Here is a 25,999-nt window from a genome sequence, read left to right as displayed (position 1 = left end):
AGCCATGCCCATCCCCATGAGTTTCAATGACAAAACGACCAATTTTCACTCCCCCCAGAAATCCAGAATCAAGTTTGTAAAATGTTATTTTGCCGTATTACAAGAAGACAGGGATACCAAACCAAAACAGTGATTCAGGACATCTTTAATGTGTGTGAGATGTTTGGTATATTTCACCTTTATTAACCTTTTAACCTATTAAAGGTTGCTGTACACTTATTGAGCAGTCAACAAACCAAACGATGCACATGAATCGATCAGCACTGTAGTAAAAATGTTCTTCACCTGGTACTCAGCATGAAACATCAAAATAATCCTTTGTGGCTGTTTATTTTTTCTCTGTTTGAGTGCATTTTAAAACATATTTTTTTGGGAGAGCAAGGGGTGCAGATAGTGTTTTTAATAACAGCCTCATTTTTTATTATCATTAGAATTTTTGCTAAATGTTAGCATTTGACGCTGCAGACCTATTTAAACCTATTTTTGGGCTTTGTGCAGAATATTTTGTGGTGGAACTTTTAGAGTGTCCTTGTTTTATGGCAAGCTGTAAAAAAAAATCCTTTTAGTGGTCTGCATTGGGGCTGCATGATATTGGAAAAATTTGATATTGCAATGTTTTTTTTTCCAACGATATATATCGCGATATTAAACAATGCAGGACCCGTTACGTCACCAGCCCTGCTCCTACTCGTGTGGTGTCTCAGGACCATAAGAAATCTGGACCTACAGAGAGCTGAGTCAGTGCTTTAGAGTCAGCCAAGCACTCAAAACCCGAGGGAAACAGCAAAACAACAATAATCAGGCTTTTAAATGGCCGTTAGAAAGGTAAATAAGAGCGTTTTCTGGGATTAAAAGCACAAGTTCAGCTGTAACTGAAAATATCTGCGTAAAACTGTGCCGAACTGAGGTGCACAGCTTTCGACAGGCTGTCTGCTGCTGTCTGGAGCACTTTTGAAGAACACTCTGACTCAACAGTTTTTACAATAAATACATGAATGTCTTTAAATTAAATTATTGATCAACTGTAATTCCACTATCAAGCCAATAATAATTATAATAATAAATATGTTTCTTAATTTATCAGAAAAGTACATGTTGTGGCCACTAATGCACCAATTAGCCATAACAATAAAAACACTGAGAATTAAAGTGAATTACATAGATTTCTTCATTTCAGCAAAACTTAAAACTGAAATATACTGTTTACTGTGCAGCAAATAAACAGTCATTATTTTGATTACATATGTTTTAAGCAGGATAAACATGAGGTAAGATTCAGCAAACTTTGAACACTAAGAACCAGATTTGTGATAGCTAGACAACTGGATCAGAGCGTCTTCAGAACATCAGGTCTTGGGTTGGGAAGTTACTAGTATTGAGCGGTCAGTACCTACCAGAAGATGACCAAATAAGGTAAACAAAAAAAAAAACCTGGTAACTTACACAAGGTCATGGGCAGTAAAGGCTCATTTGTGTTTTGTGAAGTGTTTTTTTATTTATTTATTATTAAGAAAAATAACTGCAGCATCACTAGCATCAAGCATCACATCCCCAGCTCTGATGCATTAGACCAGTCAACAGATGTGTGTATGTCAGCTATCATCACTGTCGGAGTGATTATTGGAGAGAGTGGCATCTCCTGTACTCTACCTACCCACAGAGAGAATGGACACTTGTGCTCTCTCAGACTCTGGCTGCTGATGCCAAGCAGCAATTCAAAACCAGATTCGAACCAGAGATCCTATCGAATCAAAACAAAACAAAGCAGCTTTACAGAACAAAGAATCAGACAAAACACTGAACATGTAATATAGAACCCCTAGTGAGCGCTGAGGCTATGAAAAAACTCCCTCAGAGCTGGAGGAGGAAGAAACCTTGGGAGGACCAAGAATCAGGAGGATAAGGGAGATAAGGGGGGACCATTCTACCACTGGTCAGACACCTTTAAGTAAATATTAAGTCATTATTTATTCACGCAGGTCTAATATAAGCATGTTTATAGCAAACTTTGATGCAATCAGTAGTGAGTGAACAACTAGTCAGAGGCAGGTGAAAAAACTGGACGATGGGCAGCTGAACTGTGGTGGGCCTTGGGGAAGACTGACTTCCAGAAACTTCCATCAGTCTGGCCGGACAGGGGACATGAGACCCCAAGGGGCCAACCCTCATTATTGTTTTAGTGGCACATCAGGGACCTAAACAGTATTGGACAGGTGATTAGAATGATACAAGTACTCTCTGCTAAGACAAGATAGACAATAGAAAATAGACAAGCAAACAAAAAGGAGTTCAGAAGTATAGCTTATTCTGTATTGTATCCCAAAACCACTTTCTCTGTCCTTCATTCGTACCTTTTCCCTCTATTTTTGGTCTTCTACCAGTAACCCTCTCCCTACTTTCTTTCCCTTTCTCCATCCCTATCATTTCTCTCCCTACTGCCTTCCCTCCCTCTCTCCCCTTAATTGTTTATATACATTAACATTCCCCAAATAAAGCCTGTTCAGGTGACAGGCCTGTAATTTTGCCTGGGTGAGGAGGCAGCAGTTTGAGGCCAGTAATCTCGGCTTGTCACCGCTATGCTAATCAGCCAGGCGCGGCCCGCTCGCTCAGGCGGCCGCCGCAGCCTCTGATACGGCTATTACCGCCGAGAAGACTCTCCAGCAAGAGCGGGGTGGAGATTTGCTTGAGGAATGTGGCTCTGGACCTCTGCCTCTCGTATACAGGCCTCGCGTCCGCTCCCTAATCCAAAAAAGTTATTTACTGAGAGTGGAGGAGGGTTTTTTCTGTTCACTATGCAGTTTTGGAGAATACACAGCGTCCTTTTGACTGCCGTTCTGGTTTGTTTGGGGCTGGAGGCGAGTGGTGCTTTCTTGCCGGGGTTTAAAAACATGGGGAGACTGCTGGATTTTGTGTGAGCTTTTGGGATTTGTGCTGGTTAAATGACAGCGTTTCTCCAGATTCTCACTGATCTCCTCCTGTAGCTTCCTGAAAGTCTCACGCATTGTGTTCAAAGTTGCATTTAAACACACTAGGAGGACTACAGATGCGTGTTCATGCTGGAAATTATATGAACTAGCTGTCTGTACCAGAAGGTGGCAGTAGTCTGCATTTATAATCAACAGAATTCCACATTCCACAGGGTCTCGCAACCGAATGCTTATAATCCTACACATGCTCTTCAAAGAGCACTCACAGGCTGATGGGTAATAAACTGGTCACTCCATAAACTCAATTTAAAGCTCCCTTCCAAACGTAATTTTTTAGTTCCATTTGGATTTGGTTTGCAACCCCCTCTAAAGTGGCTTACTGCTCTTTGTAGTCCTTCACTAGGGCAGTTCACTGGGATGCACCTATGGTGATTCAGCTTGGTAGGTCCAAAGAGAATATTGACAGACACAGATTGGTTCAATTGGTGTTCAGATTAGGGTTCAGATATACATCATACATAACAGTTTGCTGTAAAAGCCTGGCCCCAACACTGCCTTACTGAGCTCCAGATTAATACCATATTTCCTTGTAAAGTGACCGGAACTCACAGCAAAAATGCACAATTTATTAAACATTTAAGCTTTTGTGTTCAGCCAATAACCGGAAACTATACAAAATCCAGTGTACAGCAGTAAACTTTCAAGGTCTTTAAGGAAAACAAATGGATTAAAGTATTGTATTGTATTGTATTTTTATTGTAAAAAAATATATATATATACTCGTCATATATTGTTTAAAAAAAGAGGTGTTGAATTTTTAGCAAACAGCTCATTGGTTAACAGCTTAGAGCAGGGAAAATGTTGTAATTATTAAAAGAAAGTATTTTCTTTACAGAAATTACAGATAAAAACAGTGAGTACTGTTTCCTACACATTTAAAATACAGAAAACTGGTACAGGAAGAGTCAGTTCTGGCTGACCCACATGGCAACTCCTTTAGCTCAGCTTAACACTTAACACAAGTCTGAGACTAAGTCTCAGTTTCAGCGGTGAAGAGAAGAATTAAAGATCTGATAAGACCAGGAAATAAAAAAGCTACTGCTACTGGACAACTAACCATAGGGGTGTTTTAAAACATTTGTAGTGTAAATTAGCCCCTCAATGTTTTTCATGGAAAATGATGGATGATTGTGAACACCCCATACTGCCAAGTGGCTGAGAACAAGCAGCCCATCTCAGCTGACGGTCTGTAATAAAATAAGCACTGTAGTTATGCACTGTGTGGACATAGACAGGTTTGCTAATGTAATATGTGAATAGTATGTGTGCGTGTATGTATTTTTTGGAGCAGGATCCATCTTGTCCTCTCCGAGCAGCGCCGCTCAGTGGCTCTCGTTATCTGCGCGGTTGTGCAAGCGTGTGAGTGTCCAGTAATCCTGGAGTGGAGTAAAGTAGCGGTGTGAGGGAACAGATTGGCAGTTGATCATGCTGAAATGCGCTCTTATCCGTTATTGGATCTGAAATGGAGGAGGCTTAAGAATTATCGGAGGCCAGCGTTAATGTGGAGATCATCTGGAGAAAGCTTGAGGCCGCCTGGCAGCCTGCGTGCGCGCGCACACACACACACACACACACACACACACACACACACACACACACACACACACACACACTTAAACACACAGACACAGACACACACTTATACACACAGTACACTGATAACTTCTCTTTCTTTCCTTTCCTTTTCTCTGACCACCAACTTTCAGTATGTCTCACTGTGTAGATATTATTAATGCCTATGTACTGTAAGTTACTGCTTTCATTACTTACCCTATTTTTCGGACTTTTTCGGATTTTTCGGAGCTGGCTAGCACTGTTAACTGTGGCTGGCTATGCTGCTAAACACGGCTGGGTAGTCCTGCTAACTGTGGCTGGCTATGCTGCTAATCACGACTGGCTAGCACTGCTAACTGTGGCTGGCTATGCTGCTAAACACGTCTGGGTAGCCCTGCTAACTGTGGCTGGCTATGCTGCTAATCACGACTGGCTAGCACTGCTAACTGTGGCTGGCTATGCTGCTAAACACGGCTGGGTAGCCCTGCTAACTGTGGCTGGCTTTGCGGCTAAACACTGGGCTGGGCTATGCTGCTAATCGTGGCTGGGCTATGATGCTAACCGTGGATGGCTATGCTGCTAATCAACCACGGCTGACTAGGGCTGCTAACTGGGGCTGACTAGCACTGCTAACTGGGGCTGGCTAGTGCTGCTTACCACGGCTGCAAAGCACTGCTTAACACGGCTGGGTAACACTCCTAGCTGCAGCTGGCTATGCTGCTAACTGTAGCTAGCGCTCACCCTTGGACAAAATACTGGAATTCTAAGCTTACTTTAAATAAACAGAAGCACTTTACTCAACCAAATAAACGATTTTCAGGAGAGAAATATGTGTAGATCAACATCCAGCACTTTTTTTTTTTAAGAATTAGTTTGTTTATTTAGGTGCTTCCCTCAGCTTCCCCATTAGAAGGGAAACATGGTGACACCCTTGCTCACTTCAATGTAGACATCCATGCTAGTGTGGCTTAATGCACCTTATAATATGGTGCCTCTCATGTATGAAAACAGATCAGAAAATAGACGTTTATTGATAGTGCACCTTATAGACCAAAAAATACGGTACTTACTTAAATCTATCCTGTGTTTACCTCTGTAAATCTGAACCAGAACCAGGTCAAGTGTCTTTAAACCAGTCTAAACCGTTTTAGCTGATTGTTAGCTTGAGAGTTTGTAAGCTTATTACTACTGTTACTGTGTAAAGTTCACAAAAAAACAACAATGTGAAAACCAGAGGGTTATGTATGTGTGTGTTGTGAGTGGATTTAAGTGTTTCTGTGTGAGTGTGTGTGTTTGTGAATAAGTGCAGGGCAGCAGCAGCTGCGGGACTCATCCTGGCTCATGTGATTAGTGTCCGGCACTGGTGTCAGGATTAGCCAGCTCCAGCGCTTTCCCAAAGTTCAGCAGGTCAGGAGTTCACTCAGCCTGGAGCTCTGAGTCTGAAGGAGGGGGAAGATTACGTGTTAACTGGCTACAGCACAAGACTCCACCACACATAACACAACAACATAATAGAACACACATACGACTGGTACTCTTATTTAGAGTGACATTTGAGTTATGTAGCACCGATGGGAAAACATATTGTTCTCTTCTGCCCAGGGACTCTTACTGGTGTGTACAGTATGGAATCACAGGGCATCTCACGATTCAATAGTATCATAATACACTGCCCGACGAGATCGATTATATAACTAAAGCTACTGTGATCCTGTGATATTTAATGTATATAAATATATCACAATATATCACCACATCAGTATTTTGTCCCATCACTATTGATGTAGAGTGACTTGTTTGTCCAACCTAGCCCTTGCCAAAAAAAAAAAAAAAAAACCCTCAAATGTTTGGACATACTCTATAAAGCATTTAGTTGGGCTCTTATCTGGGGTGCATCTGGGGTCCAACAGAGGTAACTCTTGCTCTTTCTTTTCTGGGGTTGTCCTGATGACAGCCAGTTTCATCCTAACATTTTTTAATGGTCTTTGCGACTGCACTTGAGGATACTTTCAAAGTTCTTGAAATGTTTCGGATTGGCTGACCTTCATTTCTTATTTATTTATTTATTTTTCTTATTATTTTTTTTCTTTATTTAGTTGAGTAGTTCTTGCCCTAACATGGATTAGAACATAAATCTTGATGAGGCTAATAGCCATAAAGGTGACTCGTAAATGTGACTGAGAAAAAGATGTGCTAAACAAGATAAAACATTCTACTTTGTTTAACACTTTTTTTGTATAAGAAATCATTTCAGATGTTTTTTTATAGTTTGTATGTCTTTCTTATTAAGCTACTATACAGAAAATTTTACAATAATAATAAAAAACACTGAATTTAAGTTCTGTCCAAACTTTTTACTAATTTTGTATGCCAGTCATTTTAGTTTTTCTTGGGACAAATCACTTGTTTGCTTTCTATTGTAAGATATAATCTTATTTAAGTGCCTTTTTTAAATACTTAATTTTACATAAGCCTAAAAAATGGTAGATTAATTTATATTCATCAGCTAAGCACTGGATACAAAGTACAATTAAACAAACATGTATGGTATGATCTTATGTATGGTGTCATCATTTGTATGGTATCGTCATATATGACACCGTAAAGCCGACAGAGTAAAAGCTACTATGTGCATCTCCTCAGTCACGTGAAATGCCACAGCATCTTTTATAATCTGTCTCTGGATCATCATCATCACCAGACAGCTCAACATGCTTGGAGGAGAACACTAACTACTTACCATTTCTGTTACATCAGCTAATTAGATGTTCCCTGCTTAGTAAAGAATCCCCCAGGATTGAACCCGGACCTTCTGACAATAGTGACTGTGCTTGAATGGTGGATTAGTGGTTAGCATGCTGGGATGTTTGATACTGACTTTCTAAGCTGGGATTTGCAAAAAAAAAATGTGTATAGTGTATACGTATAATGATAAAAAAGATAGTTAGGAGAATAGAGGCTGTATTTTTTTACAGTACAGTTAAGTAACTGTCAAGAAGTTGAGTTTTCAGTTCCTTAAGATTGAAGCAAATATGTAATTATATTATTAGATTTTTAACTCTCGAGATCCATGACTTAAGTCAAAAATTGAGTCTGTTTAGTAGGAAGAGAGGGAAAAGATAAGCTCTATTTTGGGCTAAAGTTGAGAAAAAAAATCCTGTGTTGTGAAACTCTTCTGCTGTATATAACACTTTCATTCAACATTTTGTAACTTGGGTTTTCGGGTTGCTGATGTAATGAAAGTATTGTTCTAAGCATGTATTAGCTAGCAAACAAACACTTTGTCTGAGAGTGTGTGTGTATTAGTTACATGATCATCTGTAAGTCTGCTGTGGACCTGGACGTCTGCTCTGTTTCTAACCAGATTTAGCACCAAGCTGCTCGGCCTGAAAATAGGCTGTTTTTTTTTTTCCCCCTCTGTCTGGGAACAAATACAGGCCATGACCCCTCTGTGGACACACTCATGCACGTACACATACAGTCACTTGTGTATGGGACAGTATTAGGTCCTAGTTTAAAACAGTGGGAAGCACAGATAGATAAAGTAGGATGAAGGAGGGATAGAGGAAGGGAGAGAGAGTGTGAGAGAGATTGAAAGAGCTCTATTTCTCATCTGGTAATTGAAGGTGAGAAGTGATTGCATTATCCACAGGAAGGAGAGTAATCTGCTATCACCTCATGAGCTCCTCATTTCCTCGAGTGCAGCTCAACCCCTGGCACGGCACAACACACGCAGCACACACACACACAACCAATCACATGCAGACACACACCTTCACTTACATACACACACATATGTACACCTTACCCAAAACTGTTTTAAAGGAGAAATCTGGTGTGAAATGGACTTGGGATGAAGTGAAACATGATAATGTGTACAAACTTTTGTTGAATAGCCCACCCTCATTTTCCCTTAGCATTCCAAAATACAGCGCTTTTAGCTGATGCTCCCAACAGACTTGCAATGTTAGTGATAGGGGCATAGTGTTTCCATTGCAAATAAATCCCTATTTTTACACCATTAACAAGCTCAAAGTAGCTCTATACTTCATAGGCAGAATTCCAAGGGCCCTAAAAATAAAAAATTTGGCACTGAGAAATTTAAAAGTGCACATTTGTTGCTTTTTGTAGAAAAAACAAATATGACTTGACCAAAAAGCGGAACTTTAATTTAAATTTAGTTTAACCCTTAGAATCCTTAGTCTTAGACTTTTTATCCACATTTCCTTGTTTGCTATTCTATTTTAAAGAAGTTGCATAATTAATTTTAACATTAATATTACATGCCTGACATCTGTATTTTTGATTTGTTTTTTTTTTTGCTTTTTAGTTTATTGTAATGACACAAAAAAAAAACGCAAATATATTTTTAAGTGCCACTTAAGACACAACAATGTGGTCACAAAGGCTTCTGAATGGTGAAGCCATCTAAGTTTTGCCCTCTTATCTAAATATTGTCCTTCAGTCACTGGTGATGCTTACACCAATCATACGGTAGCTTGGAATCTTAGGGAGAACTACTGGCCTTACGTGTTATGGCCCTCCGTATCTTTCCATCAGTCGCACTGATGCTGATAAAATCTTAGCTGCATGGAATCAAAAACCCCTAAAGGTCAGATTCTTATTTGGTTAAAAAATAAAACGCAAATTATTTTTTTTATATTTTCTCAAAATATTAGAACATTTATCAGTATTAGCAATAGTATCAATAATTACAGACTGTAGGTCACTGTAGTGCTACAGTATTTACTCAATTATCAATAATCAAATGATTTAATGCTTTTGTTAAAGATGTTCACACATGTTGGGTTTAAGGCTTGTATAGGAATACATTATATACATCCTATATATATATATATATATATATATATATATGTGTGTAGGACATCCTGTAGTAATTTTTTCTTTTTTTATGTCCATTTCACTGTTGTGATCAAACCATCATTCTCCATCTAACTAGCTAAAAAAAGGTGCAGTAAGTGCTGCTTTTTCCTCTGGCAATTATGTTCTTGAAGCTTCCCAAGCATGGATGATGCACAGCTGGCTCACCACTATACTCCAAGCCACGCTTTTACCAGCTCAGCCGCTCAGGGGACGAACGGAGACGGAGTAGGACAACCGTTACCGATAACCGATGTCTTCGAAAGTGTTAGGATGGTTTCTCTTTAGACTTTAAGTATCTTTTTGTGTTGGGTGACCTCTAAGTGTCATAAGTGTGTTCCAGCCCCCCTCCCTTGTTCATGATAAACCTCATGGTGGCCTCTCAATATGTCATGCAGCTGATCAGTCCTGCGGGCGGCTGAATTTGCGGAGAATAGCAAGCAGGGCCTGCCTACTTAATGGCAGAGGCATATGTTGACGTTTTATCAATAGGCATTATTAAATCTTGCTTGGGTGAGTTAATCTTGGGTTGATGCTGCAGAGAGGTTGAGAGAGACAGGCATTAACAGGCCTGTGTGAAAGGCAGGTCATAAGCTGCTTATTATATCGACTCTCTCTCTCTCTCTCTCTCTCTCACACACAACCTCTCTCTCTCTCTCTATCACAACCCCTCTCTCTCTTTATTTCTCTCTCTTTCTCTGTGACATGTGCATGTGCACACACATCCACACACACACACACATGGAGTTGTTTTCTGCAGTGCATCATAAACGCATGAGACGCATGTTCATTTGTGTACACACACACCCGGGCAGACAAAACACACTGGAACACACACATCCGTCAAGACCGTGCCAGTACACATGCTTGCAGTGTGTGTGTCTATGTGTCAATCACTCCAGCTCTCTGGTGTATCTGCAGAGAAGTGATGTCACATGCACGGGTGTGTAAACCCGCACGCATCCCCAAACGCAGGCATACATAAACACTGCACACACACCTCACACACACACAGACACACAGGACCGACAGCTGAGCGCCTCGTCACAGCGTCGACTCAGGGGCCGAAGTTTATTGAAATGAGTATTTATCTCTTCTACTGCCAGAGTGTGTGTGTGTGTGTGTGTGTGTGTATATATGTGTGTATGTGTGTTGTGTGTGTGTGTGTGTGTGTTTCAGAGACAAAAGCAGCGTTATGGCTCTTGCTGGAGCTAGCAGAAGGAGCAGAGGCTGACAGTGGGTGATAAGACCACCAGCCTGCTCCTTCTGATAATCACTCGCTGGACCCCCACTCTCCCCACACACAGCTTACACAGCTCTAAGTAGCCAGAATGCGCTCTGCGTGTGTGTGTTTGTCTGTGTGTGTGTGTGTACAGGCAGACACAGGGAGTGCTGTGGAGCTGTATTACAGGCTCAGTGCAGTCTCTGTAGAACAGAGAGGATGAACACAGCAGCCTGTGTAAGAGAGAGAGAGAGAGAGAGAGAGAAAGAGAGAGAGAGAGAGAGAGAGATGAACATCACTTTTTTTTTTTTAACCAGCAGTTAGCAGGATGCCTCCAAACTGCCCAGTGTTCTCTTGTTCCTCTTGAAGTCCTGGTTTATTATTGGGTCGATCGTGGTGTGTTGAGTCTTATGATGATTGTTTTGTCTGTATGGAAGTTGTTTATTTTGTTAGGCCTCAGGAACTACAGTCTAAAATTAGCTCGTTGGCTAACTCTGGTACATTCACTAGTACATGTATGAATGGATAAATAGATGGATAAATCAGTTGTAAATCTATTGATTAGCTAGTTAGTAACTAGTTAGTAATATCTAATGTATACAGTCTGATATAAGGCCTTCACACAGATCCTTAGGCCCCACCCACAAGTTTTTGTCAAAAATGGAGATTCTTACCTCTGTATAGTAATTGTGTTATCTTTGTGTATTGCCCAGTTTGTCATGGACGAGCATTGTGAGCTCTTTTATTTTTCTTTTCTACCAGTTGATGTATTGTGCTGTACTTTACAAAGCATCTTAGCATTATTTAAAAGGCCCATATTCTACATTTTCTGGAATTTATTGAATTGCTAACTGCATTATTTCTTTATGAATGGACCAATAAAAAATCTTCAAAATTACCTAAAATAAGCCCTTTTTACATTAACGTCCATGGAAAGAAGGTTTTCATCTCTCTCATGTTTTAAATATACATGTTTTCACTGGACAGCAACAATATTCTCCTTGCATCTTGCTTATAACATACAGCTCTAGAAAAAAAAAAATAAGAAACCAAATTATGAGTTTCTTTGATTTTACCAAATTGAGAACTTCTGGAATATAACCAAGAAGAAGATTGATGATCACAAGCCATCAAACCAAACTGAACTGCTTGAATTTTTGCACCAGGAGTGGCATAAAGTTATCCAAAAGCAGTGTGTAAGACTGGTGGAGGAGAACATGCCAAGATGTATGAAAACTGTGATTAAAAACCAGGGTTATTCCACCAAATATTGATTTCTGCTCTTTAAGAATATTAACTGATTTTCTTTGCATTATTTAAGGTCTGAAAGCTCTGCACCTTTTTTTTGTTATTTCAGCCATTTCTCATTTTCTGCAAATAAATGCTCTAAATGAGTTTGAGTTTGGGAGGAATGTTGTCAGTGGTTTATAGAATAAAACAAATAAATGATACCTTTTCAGGTATCCACATTTTACCCAGAATTTATATGTAATTTTCTTAGGTTCTTTTTTTGCACAATCATGTATTTATTTATTCATTCTCTAATCTGTTCTGTGTTTTTGTTCTCTCTCAGGTGTCTGGCCTTCTGAAGAGGTGATGGCCTACTACTGTCTGAAGAAACGTCAAATATTTACGTGAGTCTTTCTCTCTCTCTTTCTCCATCTCCACCACTATCCTCCGCCCTCCCCTCCTCTGCACCCCTCCCCTCCCCTTCCCCTCTTGCTCAGGCCATTTGACAGAGATGCAAGGGGCACTTTCTGATTTGCACTCAAGGCGGTACACGAGCCTTTGATTTCCTGTTTTTACATTCAAGAGGCAGAGGAGGGGAAGAGAGGCTTATCGATCACACAGCCACAAGCTGAAGGTCAACTGGGCATACAGAGACACAGCAGAGGGTGCTGAGCCCATGGGCCGCTCTGTGTCTTTCTATATCTGTGTGTGTGCGAGTGTGTAAGTGTGTAACTGTGGGGTGAGGGGGAGATGTGAGGTCCTTATGCACCTGCCTTGATGCGTGAGCCATCTGTAAATATTAAGAAGGCCATCCAAAAAACTCTTGATCTCTTCCTGTTAAAGGCCTTCGTTGATCTTTTTTTATGATGTTTTTTCTTTTCCCCCCTTTTCTTTCTTTTTCTATTGTGTGTCTGTGACTAACATGTCTCCATGTCATCCGAGACTTTTGCCCTGTCGCTATCTGGCGGAGCTGTTATCAAGCACTCCCCATAAAGACGAGTGTGTTCCAGGATGAGGGAGAATAGAAGAGAAGGAAAGAGAGAGGGAGCGGGAGAAAGAGAGAGAAATGGGAACAAGAAGAAGAAGAAAAAAAAAAAAAGCCAATTTACAGCAAGCTCCCCTCGTTCCACTCCATCTTTCCCTCTCTCTATACTAGCCCACTGTACAGCCAAATAGCTACCTGTCACTGGGCCTTTGTCCCTGCTGAAGCTCATGCTAACAGCTTTGTGCACATTAATTTTTAATTGCACTCCTTGCAACAATCGCCCCTTCATCCTCCTTTCAGAGTCTGCCTCTCTGGAAGCTTATACGTTACACACTTTAATACACACGGCGCTCACGCTGTCAGATTCCAGTGGGCGACAAAGTTAGCAGTGACACTCGTAGGGCCCTGTGATTTCCGCGATGAAGAGAACATGGATGGAATTTCATAGTTTTTCATGAGGAGAAAAAAAAAATGGAATAGTGGGGAGCAAGTCATAGGGATTGGGAGGGAAATGGATTTCATAGGGCCCTACACTCATCATGAGAAAAAAAATAATTTGGGAAAAAAAAATGCTTTCACATAAAAAGGGACATAAAAACAGATTTTATGGAATAAATAGATTAAAAGTCCCTTCATGAGAAAAAAGAATGAATTTGGGGAAAAAATAAAACACATTTTATAGGGCCCTACACTCTTAATGAGGTAATAAAAATAGGAATTTGGAAAAAAAAAAGAGAGAAAATTGTATGAGAGAAAATTGAATTTCGGAACAAAAATGATTTCATAAGGCCCTACACTCTTCATGAGGGGAAAAACTGAATTTGTGAGGAATTTTACAGATTTTATAAGACCCTACACTCTCCATGAGGGGACAAAATGGAATTAAAAAATAATTTTACAGATTTCATAGGGCCCTACACTCTTTATAAGGGGGAAAAAATGGAATTAGGGAAAAAATAAACAGATTTCATATGGCCCTACATTTTTCATGAGGGGGGAAATTGAATTTGGGAAAAAATAAAACCTTTTATAGGGCCCTACACTCTTTGTGAGGGGAAAAAATGGAATTTGGGGAAAAAATAAAACATATTTCATTGTGCCGTACAATCTTCATGAGGGAAAATAGAATTTGGGGAGAAAAATAAACAGAATACATAGGGCCCTAAACTCTTTATAAGCTAAAAATGGAATTGAGAAACAATTAAACAGATTTCATAGGGCCCTGCACTCTTAATGAGGGAATAAATTGAATTTTGGGAAAGAAAGGGATTTCATAGGGCCATACTCTCTTCGTCAGGGGAAAAATGGAATATAGGGGGAAAAATAAAACAGATTTTATACACTCTTTATATGGGGAAAATTTTAATTTGGGAAACAAACATATTTCCTAAGGCCCTAAACTCTTTATGAGTGAAAAAAATAATTTGGGAAACAAATAAACAGGTTTCATAGGGCCCGACACTCTTCATAAGGGAAAAAATTAATTTGCGGAAACTATAAAACCGATTTCATACAGGGCTCTACATTCTCCTCTGCTCTACACTTTTTATGAGGGGTAAAATGGAATATAGGGGAAGAAATAAAACAGATTTTATAGAGCTCTACACTTTTTAGGAGATTAAAAAAATGGAATATAGGGGGAAAATAAAACAGATTTCATAGTGTCCTACACTCTTCATAAGGGGAACATGGAATATAGGGGGGGAAATAAAACAGATTTCATAGTGTCCTACACTCTTCATAAGGGGAACATGGAATATAGGGGGGGAAATAAAACAGATTTTTATAAGGCCCTAAAGTCTTTTATAAGGGGAAAATGGAATTTGGGAAACAATTAACCAGATTTCATAGGGCCCTACACTATCCTCTGCTCTACACTTTGAACCATCACTGAATGACACACTTTTCACATGCATTTTCAGACAAGCTGCCATATACAGAACCGATCGTTGCCCTAACCGCTTTACCAAAGGTAAACAGGGCAGTTGCTGGCATGCCTTGCCGTAATTGGGAATGAAAGAGAGGATGCTCTCCCTTTTACAAGCCAGTGTAGCTTCAAACTCATTAAAAAATGATTGTAAAGCTGCTATTGTAAGGTATAAATACTACATAATGTTTCTTTAATATCATCGTCCCCCGAGGCCTAGCCTGTGCAGCGTGTGTAATTTTCCATACAGACATGCTTGTGTCGGCAAGGCGAGTCTATAGGCCTGCCCTCTATACACACAGCAAACAGCACCGTGGGGGATCCCTATAACTCTAATTAAGTTAATCTTCCCTCTACACCACAAATCCACCTTTTCCAGCAGAAAAAAAGAACAATGTCACTTCCTTCCAAGAGCGAGCGAGACAGAGAGAGAGAGAGAGAGAGAGAGAGAGAGAGAGCAGGGTTGAAATCAATGAGCCCAGTGGAATTGCGTTCCAATCAATGGTACATCCCCTACAGAGACAAGGTATGCACAGTTAATTAGAGTTATTGTACACGCTCAACATTCATGCAGTTCTTCCCCCTCTCTCCACATGTCTCTCTCTCTCTCTGTCTCTCTCACTCTCTGTCTCTCTCACTCTCTCTCTCTCACTTTGTGTCTCTCTCTCTCGTTCTTACAGGGGTTTCTCTGTATGTGAGTTGGGTGGAGGGATGACATGTCTTGCTGGGCTCATGGTAAGTCAAAGATGTGCTTATGCACACACACACACACACACACACGCACAAAAACACAATCACAGGCAAATGGGCAATTTCAGCATGGATACCCAAACACAGGCATATTGTAAGCAACATGAAATGAGTTCTAATACATGGGCATTTCCGCTCCAGCAGGCCGTGGACCAATGGACTGACTCCACATGAGCTTTCGCACACTCAAGCATGCACATGCACATGCATATGCATGTAGGCATGCAGGCACACACACACACACACACATATACACGCACACACGGACATCCTGAGGGCCGGTGTGTTGTCATGAGTGGTGGTCTATGGACTCTCCTCCAGATGAACAAGCTGTAGAGCTGATCGATCTTCTGCTGCGTCTTCATAAGACCTGCCTGCCTTTATCTCCTATCTCCTCCACTCAATACGCTTGTGTTGTGACATTGCACAGCCCCCTGTGCAAAACCTCCACCCCCAGCCCCCCCCCCCAAACCTCCTTCATTGCCTGTGACTGTTTCTGGCCAACTATTCAGCCACCTGACCCCAGACGGGTCCCTTAAAAGTATTCCCTGCCCTTCTATTCCCTTTGTCTATTGTTGCTTATTGTTTATCTTATCCCTTACTACTTTCCTCATCTGCCCTGTTATATCCTCTCTTGTCGTCTTCTCTATACTATCCTCTTCTGAGTTCTTCTGTCTTTTCTTTCAAAATCCTGTCCTTTTTTTTCTAACCTACTCTTCTTTTTCTGTCCTATTTTCTCCCGTTACCCTACTCCATCCACCTGCCTTCTCTCTGCTGCTCCTCTATCCTCTTGTCCTCCAAAATTTCATATCCCTGTTCTATTCTCTCCTCTTCTCCCCACTCTTATCCTCTCCTGTCTTATCCTCTCCTCTTTTCCTCTTCTCCTTTCTCCATCTCTCCTTTTCTCTCCACTCCTGACCTTGCCTACCTTCTCCCATCTTCTCCTACTCCTTCTTATCCTGTCCCATCTTATATCCTTCTCATTCTCATTTCCTCTTCTTTTCTTTCCACTCCTCTCTTATCTCCTATCTCTTCATCTCCACTTTTCCTCTTCTCCTTTCTCCATCTTTCCCTTTATCTCCACACCTGACGTTGCCTACATTCCTATATCTTCTCCTACTCTTTCCTATCCTGACCCATCCTGTCATACACAACAATCTCCTCTCCTTTCCAACATACCTTCTTATACCCTTCTCCTTCTCCTCCCCTCTCCTTTTCTTATCTTTTCCATCTTTACTTTTTCCCTTTTCCCCATCTCTCTTTTGTCTCCACTCCACCCTTACCTTCTCCTTTCTTCTCCTACTCTTTCCTAACCTGTTCCGCCATATTCTATCCAATAATCTAATTATCTTTTCTATCATACCTTATTATATACTTCTCTTTACTCCACTCCTCTACCATCAAATTCAATCCACCTGTCTCCTCTGTTTGCATACCCTTCCCCTCTCCTCTTCTCTCATCTCCTCTCCTCTACTGTCTTATCCTTTCCTTTTTTCCACTTCTCTCCACTCCTGACCTTGCCTATCTTATCCTACTTTTTCCTATCGTGTCCCATCCTATCCAACAAACACCCCTTATTTCCTACCATACCCACTTCCTTCTCCTCTCCATATGCTTCTCCTCTCCTACCCCATCAAATTCATTCCAACTGTCTTCTCTGTTTGTCTTTTCTGTCATATCCCTTCTGCTCCTCTCTTCTCCTCTTCTTTCCTCTCCTTTCCTCTCTTCTTTCTTCTCCTCTCTTCTCCTCTTCTACCATACCCTCTTATATCCTTCTCCTTCTCCTCTCCTCTACTATCAAATTCTTTCCAACTGTCTCTTCTGTTTTCCTATCATGTCATATTCCTTCTTCTCCTCTCTTCTCCTCTTCTTTCCTCTTCTTTCCTCTCCTTTTCTCTCTTCTTTCTTCTCCTCTCTTCTCCTCTTCTACCATACCCTCTTATATCCTTCTCCTGTATTCTCTCCTCTACTATCAAATTCAACCCACCTGTCTCCTCTGTTTGCATACCCTTCCCCTCTCCTTTCTTCATACTTTTCTTTTTTCCTTTTCTTTTTTCCTTTTCTTCTCCTTTCCCCTGTTCTCCTCTTCTCTCCACTCTTGACCTTGACTATCTTCTCCTACTTTTTCCTATTGTATCCCATCCTATCCAATAATCTCCCCTCCTTTACCATACCCGCTTATATCATTCTGCTCTCCTACCCCATCAAATTCATTCCAACTGTCTCTTATGTTTGTCTATCCTGTCATGTTCCTTTTTCTCTCTTCTCCTTTTCTTTTCTGTCTCTTCTCCTCTCCTCACTTGTCTTTATATATTCTCTCCTACCCTTTCCTATTTGCTCCTTTCCCATTCTCTCCCATCCCATCTCCTACACTCTCTTTATCTAACCTGTCCCCTGTCCTATCCCTATCCACCTTCTTTACCTTCCCACTTCTGTATTCCACTCCTGTCCTTCCCTATCCTCCCGGTTCCTCCCCTATTCTATCTTCTCCCATTCTATCCCATCCAAACCCCTTCTCCCTTCTCATACCCTCACATCTTCTGTCCTATCCTACTTTCTCTGCTCCTTTCCTATTTTCTCCACTCTTATCCAACTATCTCCTCTCAGCTGCTCTCCTAACCTGTCATCTACTTTCCTGACTTTTTCTTTTCCTATCCCCTCCTCTCATCTCCTCTGTTCTCCTCTATCCCTTCCTCTGCTCTCCATTGCTCTCCCATCTTCTCCTCTCCTTTTCTCCTCTCTTCTTTCCTTACTTACCCACCATATTTGACCCTACCTTCTTCTAACCTGTCCAGTTCAACCCTTATCCATTCCTATTCATTCCTACCCTACCCTAATCTGCTCTACTCTATCCTTTCCTATCCTCCCTCTATTCCTCTACTATCGTTACTCTTCTCTCCCTGTAGTTATGTGGCATTGGCAGTGCCACTCGTGCTCCTCTCGGGTGGCTGCTTTAATGCCCTCAGGTCCGGAGCCATGTGGCCAGCTGCTGTTGCACGCTCCTTTGACCTGGTACCAATCCTAAGGGCATCAGAGAGAGAGAGAGAGAGAGAGAGGCAGAGCAAATTACTGGGGAAACAGATGGATGCAGTATTTCTCTATTTCCCACCACCGCCTTTCCTTTAACCGCCTCACTCGCTTTCACGTTCCACCTATCTATTTCGCACTTATGTCAGTGGCCACCCTCAAATACATGGAACCAGGTAGAAGTGACTGAGCAGAACGGCGCCTTTGAAAATACAGCCCTTGTCATTGAATACAATGAGGACAATGTGGGGACAGACTTCAGTGCATGGCAATTCAAGAAAACAGTTCTGTCCCCTCATTTTGTGAATTCCAATTACCGCCAAATAGCTTGGAACGCACAGTGGTGCTACAGGTTATAAGAACTCACTGGTCACTCCATCGGCAGAAGCACAAATCCTTGGAGTAGTAATGGATGACCAGTTATCGTTCTCAGCCATGTTGCAAATCTGACTCGATCATGCAGATTTTCCCTGTATAAGATCCGAAGAATTCAAATGTTTCTCTCTCAGGAAGCCACTCAGGAGCTTGTGCATTTCATGATGAATGGACCAATAAAAATGCTCCAAAATGACTTGGAATACAATCCTTTACACTGATTTCCACTAAAAGTTGATTCAGATAGGTTCTGTCATTTGTAGGCCTAAATGACGAGCTCTTTTTAGTCTCTGTGTCAGCAGTGGGATCTTCTTTGGTCTCTTGCCATAGCGTTTCATTTGGTACACATGCTGACATAGTGATAGTTCACACTGATGCTGATGCACCCTGAGCCTGCAGGACAGCTTGAATTTCTTTGAAACTTGATTGGGGCTGCTTATCCACCATCAACCATGATTTTTTCTCTTCTGTCTATGTCCAGGGAGATTAGCTACAGTGTGAACTTCTTGATTATGGTGTGCACCATTGATAAATGAACATCAATATCTCTGCAGAGATATATTCGTAAACTTGAGATTTGTATTTAATATTGGCCACAATTTTTGTTTAGTCCTGTTCTCCACTTTTTGTTCTCCATGCTTACTGTGACACACAGACACACAATGCAAGGATTAAGTCAACTTCTCTCTTTTTTTTTATCTGTTTTTACTTGTGATTTTTACCTGTTACTTGCCACAGGTGAATTTAAACGAAAGAACAAAGTTGTTTACCCAAAATTTTGAAAATGTGCCAATCATTTTCTCGCCTTTTTTTTCCTCTGCATTTTGGTGGTGTTCCAATACACACAAAGGAAATAAACATGTGTATAACATTTTTTTTTTAAGATTTTAGGGGTGCCAACATTATTAGACAATTTAGCATTTGTTCTTTACAGGGCATTAAAATGTAACTATGAATAGACCAATAAAAATGCTCCAAAATGACTTCAACCAAAAGTGGATTTGGAGAGGATTTTGTCCGACAGTGATGATATGTATGTAAGACCAGTCCACAAAACGAATGCAGTAGTATATGCAGTAGATTTGTTTTGACATACCACTTCTCCTTTGTGTAAAAGGAAAGAAAAAAAAGTTCTATCTTAGATGCACACACACACACACACACATTCACACACACATACACACATCCAGTCCTTCTGAGCCCACCTCTGCCCACACTCCCTCTTCAAAACAACGGCAACACACACCCCTCCGATAAAGACGACCACTCGAAAAAAAAAAAAAAAAAAGCCCGTACCAAAGAAAGAGAGGGGAAAAAACACGGTGACAAAAGGCAGGGGAAAGAGTGCGAGCGCAGAAAAAAAAAAAGAGCAGAGGCAGCGGCGTACAAAGTTATATGAAGGGCATCAGGCAGGCCTGGCGAGCCGAGTGCGGAGTGACAGCGGAGCGCGATGGCCCCGCCTGATAAATGCTGCGCCGCAAATGAAAGGCTCGGCGCTCGCCATCATCCCCTGTCACAATGCAATTACCCAACAGAGTGATAGCAAGATAGAGGGCTCCCAGCCACCGGGAATGATAAAAGTATTGACTGATTTGATTGAATGATTAAAATAATGCAGACGTAAAATGAAAAAACGGTCCGAGAGACAGAAGGGGAGGGATAAGAGACAGAGACAGAGAGGGAGAAAGAAGGCGGGTGGGAGAAAGAAAGAAAGAAAGAATGAAAGAGAGAGATAGAGTGAGTGTGAGGGACGGTGGTCTCTGTGTGGAGTGGGGTTTTAAAATTCCGAGAGGTGTGTGTGTTTGAGTGTGTGTGTGTTTGAGTGTGTGTGTGTTTGCCTATAAAGCGGTTGTTTTGTTTTTGTGTTTTTTTATGCGAGTGTGTTTTTTATTTCTCTCTCTCTCACTTTCTTTTTTTTTTCCTCTTTTCTCACAGATTGCGGTTTCTGCTGATGTGAAGGAAGTGCTGCTATCTGATGGGAATGAGAAGGCCATCCAGAGTATCCTACAACTGCTGTGTGTGTGTGTGTGTCTCTTTTTGTGTCTTTGAGTGTGTTTGTTTCAATTTTCTGATATCATTTGCAGTTTTACCAAAAAATACAGGAGCATTGTTGGCTGGCACTGTGTGTTTTTAGAGTGTGTGTGGCTGCCATCACAGTCCACACACATACACACACACACACACACACACACACTGCATGCACACAACACACTCATCCTTAAAGGGTTCCTCATTTCATTCCTACAAACAGAATCATTAACTTATTATTAACATACAATCTCTCTCTCTCTCTCTCAATCTCTCAATCTTTCCTTCTCTTTCTCTCATTCTATATTTTTGGCATCTTTTCCTCACTCTCTTTCTCCCTATCTATCTTTATCTATCTTCTCTTTCTCCTTCTTTTTCTCTCATTCTCTCACTAATCTCTAATTGTCCTCCCATTCTTTTATTCTCTCATTTTTCTTAATTTCTTTTTTTGTTCTTTATTTTATTATTTAATTTTTTTTAATACATTTAAGTCAAATTAGTGAATGTACCACAGTTAGCATTCTAGCTAGTTTTAGACTGTATTTCCTAAACTCTAACTAAGATTTAAATAAACAACTTTAACTCAGACAAAACAATCATCTTGAGACTCACAAACACAATAATAAACCTGGGGGAGTTCAGGAGGTGGAGAACACTGAGCAGTTTGGAAAACAAAGAGCAACACTAACGTCTCTCTCTTTTTCTCTCTGTCTATTCATTATTAGGTTCATATTTCAGTAAAGTAATAGACGAAATAGCCACTTTCTTATCTTCTTTTCACTTTCTTCTTCTCTTCTTCGTCATCTCTTCCTTTTCTCCTTCTGTTTTTCTCCCTTCTCCTCTTCCTCTTCCTCCTCTCTCCTTCTTTTCCTCCTCCTCCTGGAGTGCACCCGTCTCCTCCCGACAGCTCAAACCGCCCGGCACACACAAAAGCCGGAAAAAACAGCAGCAACAGAGATGACGGCAAATACGGTAAAATTACAGCGCCCGCGTTCGTTAGCACAACAGCCGCCGCTGAGACGACAATGGGCCTTTATTGAATCTCAGCGCCCGCCGAACAATGGCGGTGACACAAAAACGCACACAATTCTCCATTGAGAGCAGAGATTTGTTTAAAAGAAAGAAGTGCAAATGGAGGGGAAGGGTGCCGAGAACGGATAATCAGAGAGGACACGCTCGCAACAGTCAGAGTCCGTGCCGAAGCCATTTCCTCTTATAGAGAGTGAAAAGGCTGCCGGTGGGTTGATAGAGCATTAATTGGCGGCGCTTTGTGCGAGAGATGTTTCTGCCATAATAGAGCACTGATAGATCTGATGATGTGATTGGAGCCAGAACAAGGCCGCTTGTCCCTGGAGAATAAAAATAACATTCCTGTATGTACACTGTATAGGTTTTTCAAAAGGAAGAAATCCAGGGGAGGAAGGAGTTCAGAACAGTTCTATTAGAACACAATGGGCTTATGAGATGATTACTCTAAACTGCTTCCCACCTCTCGCATACAGGGTTATGATATGGAGCCTCCAGACGTGGGCTGACTGCGTTGGACTCTGAGACTCTGAGAGGCGCTGAGATGAAGCTCATTTAGTCTTGAATGGCATGCTGGAACCCAGGGGCGATGATGTTACATCAAGTCTGACTAAGTTTTCATGGCGGAAGAAAGAAAAGATCTTCATAGTTCCAAGATTGTTGAAAAAAACAAACAAATCTGTGACACCTTATGAACACCCCATGTTTCAGATGTTCTGGCTATTTTATAGATGCTCTGGCAGACTTTATCTTCTTTTATTATTATTATCTATCTTTTATTGTTTTTTCTATTTACTTTTAGGGTGCTTTCACACCTGCCTCGTTTGGGCCGGACTTTCGGACTTTTCAGTTTGGTCCCAACCAAAGTAGCAGGTGTTAAAGGGGCCGCAAACCATGGACCAGACCAAAGGACCAGATTTTTGTCCGACCAAGAGAGGTGGTCTCGGTCCGGATCTTCTGAACCATGGTCCGGTTCGCCTGCAGTGTGAAAGCACTTTTCTGGATGGTTAGAACTTTCGGACCAATTACAGGAAGCTGAGCAGGCGTTCCTCAACAACGGCAGCAGAAGAAGAAAAATAACCAACTACTATTGACTGCAGCCTCCGGGAAGGCGGAGTTGGACGTCCAGCGCTTCCAGTCCCACCCACTTTGTCCACGCCACGCCTTGTCAGTCTCGCAAGCTTGTAGTGTATACACAGTATTAAAGCCGGACGACGCGGCACATTATATTTAAAGTCCACTTACTGCCCTGTACATTGTTAACTACCGTTCATAGGCGGAGCTAAGACATGATGCTGACAAAGTGGGTGGGACTGGGTAGCATGACGCTAACAAAGTGGGCGGAGCTAGACACACTGGACGTCCAACCCCGCCTTCCTGCAGGCTGCAGTCAGTACCCTCTCAAAATAACTGGAAAAGCAGGAAAAATGAGCCGTGGATACAGCTGCTTCAGGACAAGCACGCTCGTTTGGTGAATTTGAACTAACCTAGAGTACTGTGCCTGAAGTTTCTGCTGCTGTTGGTATAAAAACCACAATAGCAGCACTACTATGGAGACGAAATGAATCAGTTCTGTTCGTTTTATACTTATCCTGGAAAGGCTTCCCGACAAATGAACCACCCGCTGAGTTGTCAACACGCCAACGTCAGACGCATGTCCTTCTAAAACCAATCAGCGTCAAGTCAAGGAAAACGCATTGATACGTAAGTGATGACGAAAGGATGTAGGAGTATCACACAAAGGTATTTGGTGATATTTGGTATTTTGTGTAAAAACAAAAGTAAGCGGACCAAATATATACAATGTAGCAAACACATGAATCTTGGTCCGGACATTCAGGTGTGAAAGCACCTTTAAATCCCTTCCAAGACATCCAAGACATACATATACAACCTTCTTTCTAAAGGCCTCAGAAAGCTCTTTCGATTTTATTATAATTATACTACTCACACAAACAATCAAGAGGAACACATATTCAATAACTGAGGTTTAAATATTGCTGCATTCCATTTGAGCTTGGATGTCAAGATTTTCTACTGCCAAGTAGGAAATTTCAGTTGGAACGTCCTCACAAGCAGTGATGTCAGTATTGCTTTATTATTTAACACATTACAGTATTTTTTGTACTATAGGGCGCACCAGAGGCACACTATCGATAAATGTCTGTTTTCTGGCACAAGGGTTGATTTTCAATCACAATGGTCACCGGATTATGAGATGCATTTTAAGGGGGACATTTTTAGGAACAGGGGGGTCGCCATGTTTCCCTTCTAATTCAGCAGATCTTGCCGCCGCAGAGACGAGACTAGTTCTTAAAGTCAGACAAATGCTGGATGTTAATCTACACAGATTTCTCTCCTGAAAACTGTTCATTACTCTCTTGAAACTGTTCATAGCAGCAAAATAGTATGTCTGCTGTTAACCCCGGCTAGCACTGCTGGAGCAGTATTAGCATTGCCTACTAACCGTGCTAGTCATTTGGCTGTTCAGAGGCGAGTATATCGGACTGTAGTCTGCGTGTTTACCATGATAAAACAAGTAATGTGGGATGAACCGGTAGCTAATATCGCCCTGGTTTACTGGAACATTTAGGGTTCCTCAGTGTAGTGCGGCAGATAGGCCCCCCAGCGGCGAGACCTGCTAAATTAGAAGGAAAACATGGCGACACCCCTGTTCTTAACAAGTGCTGCTTAAAATGCACCTTATAATAGACCAGAAAATAGACGTTTGTTAATAGTGCGCCTTATAATCTGGTGCGCCTTATAATCTGGTGCGCCTTATAGTGCGAAAAATATGATAGTTTTTGTAATACTGTACAGCAGGGGTGTCCAAACTACGGCCCGCGGGCCATTTGCGGCCCGTTTCCTTTTTTGGAGAGGTATTTTAGAAATAGAATGAAAGTTGGCCCGCTGTTAAGCAGGTTTTTATAATGTGAGATTCAAAGTTTGAACGCTAGGTGTCAGAAACGGGCCAAAGAGTCGGAGAGGGTGCGCATTTCTAGCGCAGAAAATCGGGCCAAAGAGTCTAAAAGCGGAGAGGGTGCGCATTTCTAGCGCAGAAAATCGGGCCAAAGAGTCTAAAAGCGAAGAGGGTGCGCATTTCTAGCGCAGAAAAACGGGCCAAAGAGTCTAAAAGCGAAGAGGGTGCACATTTCTAGTTTCGAAATTCGGGCCAAAGAGTCTAAAAGCGGAGAGGGTGCACATTTCTAGCGCAGAAAAATGGGGCAAAAGAGTCTAAAAGCGGAGAGAGTGCGCATTTCTAGCGCAGAAAATCGTGCCAAAGAGTCTAAAAGCGGAGAGTGCGCATTTCTAGTGCAGAAAAACGGGGAAAAGAGTCTAAAAGTTGCCGTAATTAAGGAGTTTTATATTAAGAGACATAATGAAATTAAACATCAATTCGAAAAATCTTAGTTTACACAACACTGTCAAAGATAAAGATAGTAAGTCAAGTAAAATGGTGTGTAAATGAAATAATCAGGAAAAAAAGTATTATTTAAAGTGGTTTATTTCATTATTTGTTTTATTACAGAGTCTGTGGCCCATGACTTCAAATATATTTCTCCTTCTGGCCCCCAAACAAAAAAAGTTTGGACACCCCTGCTATACAGTGTAGGTGGTGTAATGTCAATCCCAGCTCCAACATCCAGCTTCCAAAGTAAATGGAAAGCAGCATAAAACAGGCTCCTCCAAAAAAACCTCTAAAACACATTTCAATCATTTATAGCTGATGCTTATTTTACATCTAATATTTATATTCTTTTAAGTTTTAAGTGTATTTACAGTGGTTGTACAGACAGTGAGTGGGGTTTAAAAGTAATTTTATGAGGTGGGTGATCGGGGTGCAGGTGGTGCTCACTGCCCCTCTTCTGGTAATATAGTCACATATTAAGCAGAGAGAAACTGTTTTTCCTTTTCTCATGCGCTTTCGCTCTTTTTCTTTTCTCCATATCACTTTTTCTCTGTACCTTTCTCTGCCTCTCTATCTCTCAGCCTTTCACTAGAAATGT

The 25,999-nt window shown here is 41.3% G+C and overlaps 1 protein-coding gene across 1 annotated transcript in view; it reads left to right on the top strand.

Annotated features, from left to right (window-relative positions):
* camkmt (calmodulin-lysine N-methyltransferase) overlaps positions 1–25,999 on the top strand; it is a 203,728-nt gene that overhangs the window by 119,309 nt on the left and 58,420 nt on the right. Inside the window, exons 4-6 of the mRNA XM_022684963.2 lie at positions 12,218–12,278; positions 15,467–15,521; positions 20,874–20,937. Of these exons, the coding sequence (XP_022540684.2) occupies positions 12,218–12,278; positions 15,467–15,521; positions 20,874–20,937 (180 nt within the window). The remainder of the gene's footprint in view (positions 1–12,217; positions 12,279–15,466; positions 15,522–20,873; positions 20,938–25,999) is intronic.

The sequence above is a fragment of the Astyanax mexicanus genome, chromosome 7, assembly GCF_023375975.1.
Source record: "Astyanax mexicanus isolate ESR-SI-001 chromosome 7, AstMex3_surface, whole genome shotgun sequence".
Lineage (NCBI taxonomy): Eukaryota > Metazoa > Chordata > Actinopteri > Characiformes > Acestrorhamphidae > Astyanax > Astyanax mexicanus.
The sequence above is the reverse complement of the archived record's forward strand: the minus strand, read 5'-3'. Positions and strand labels throughout refer to the sequence as shown.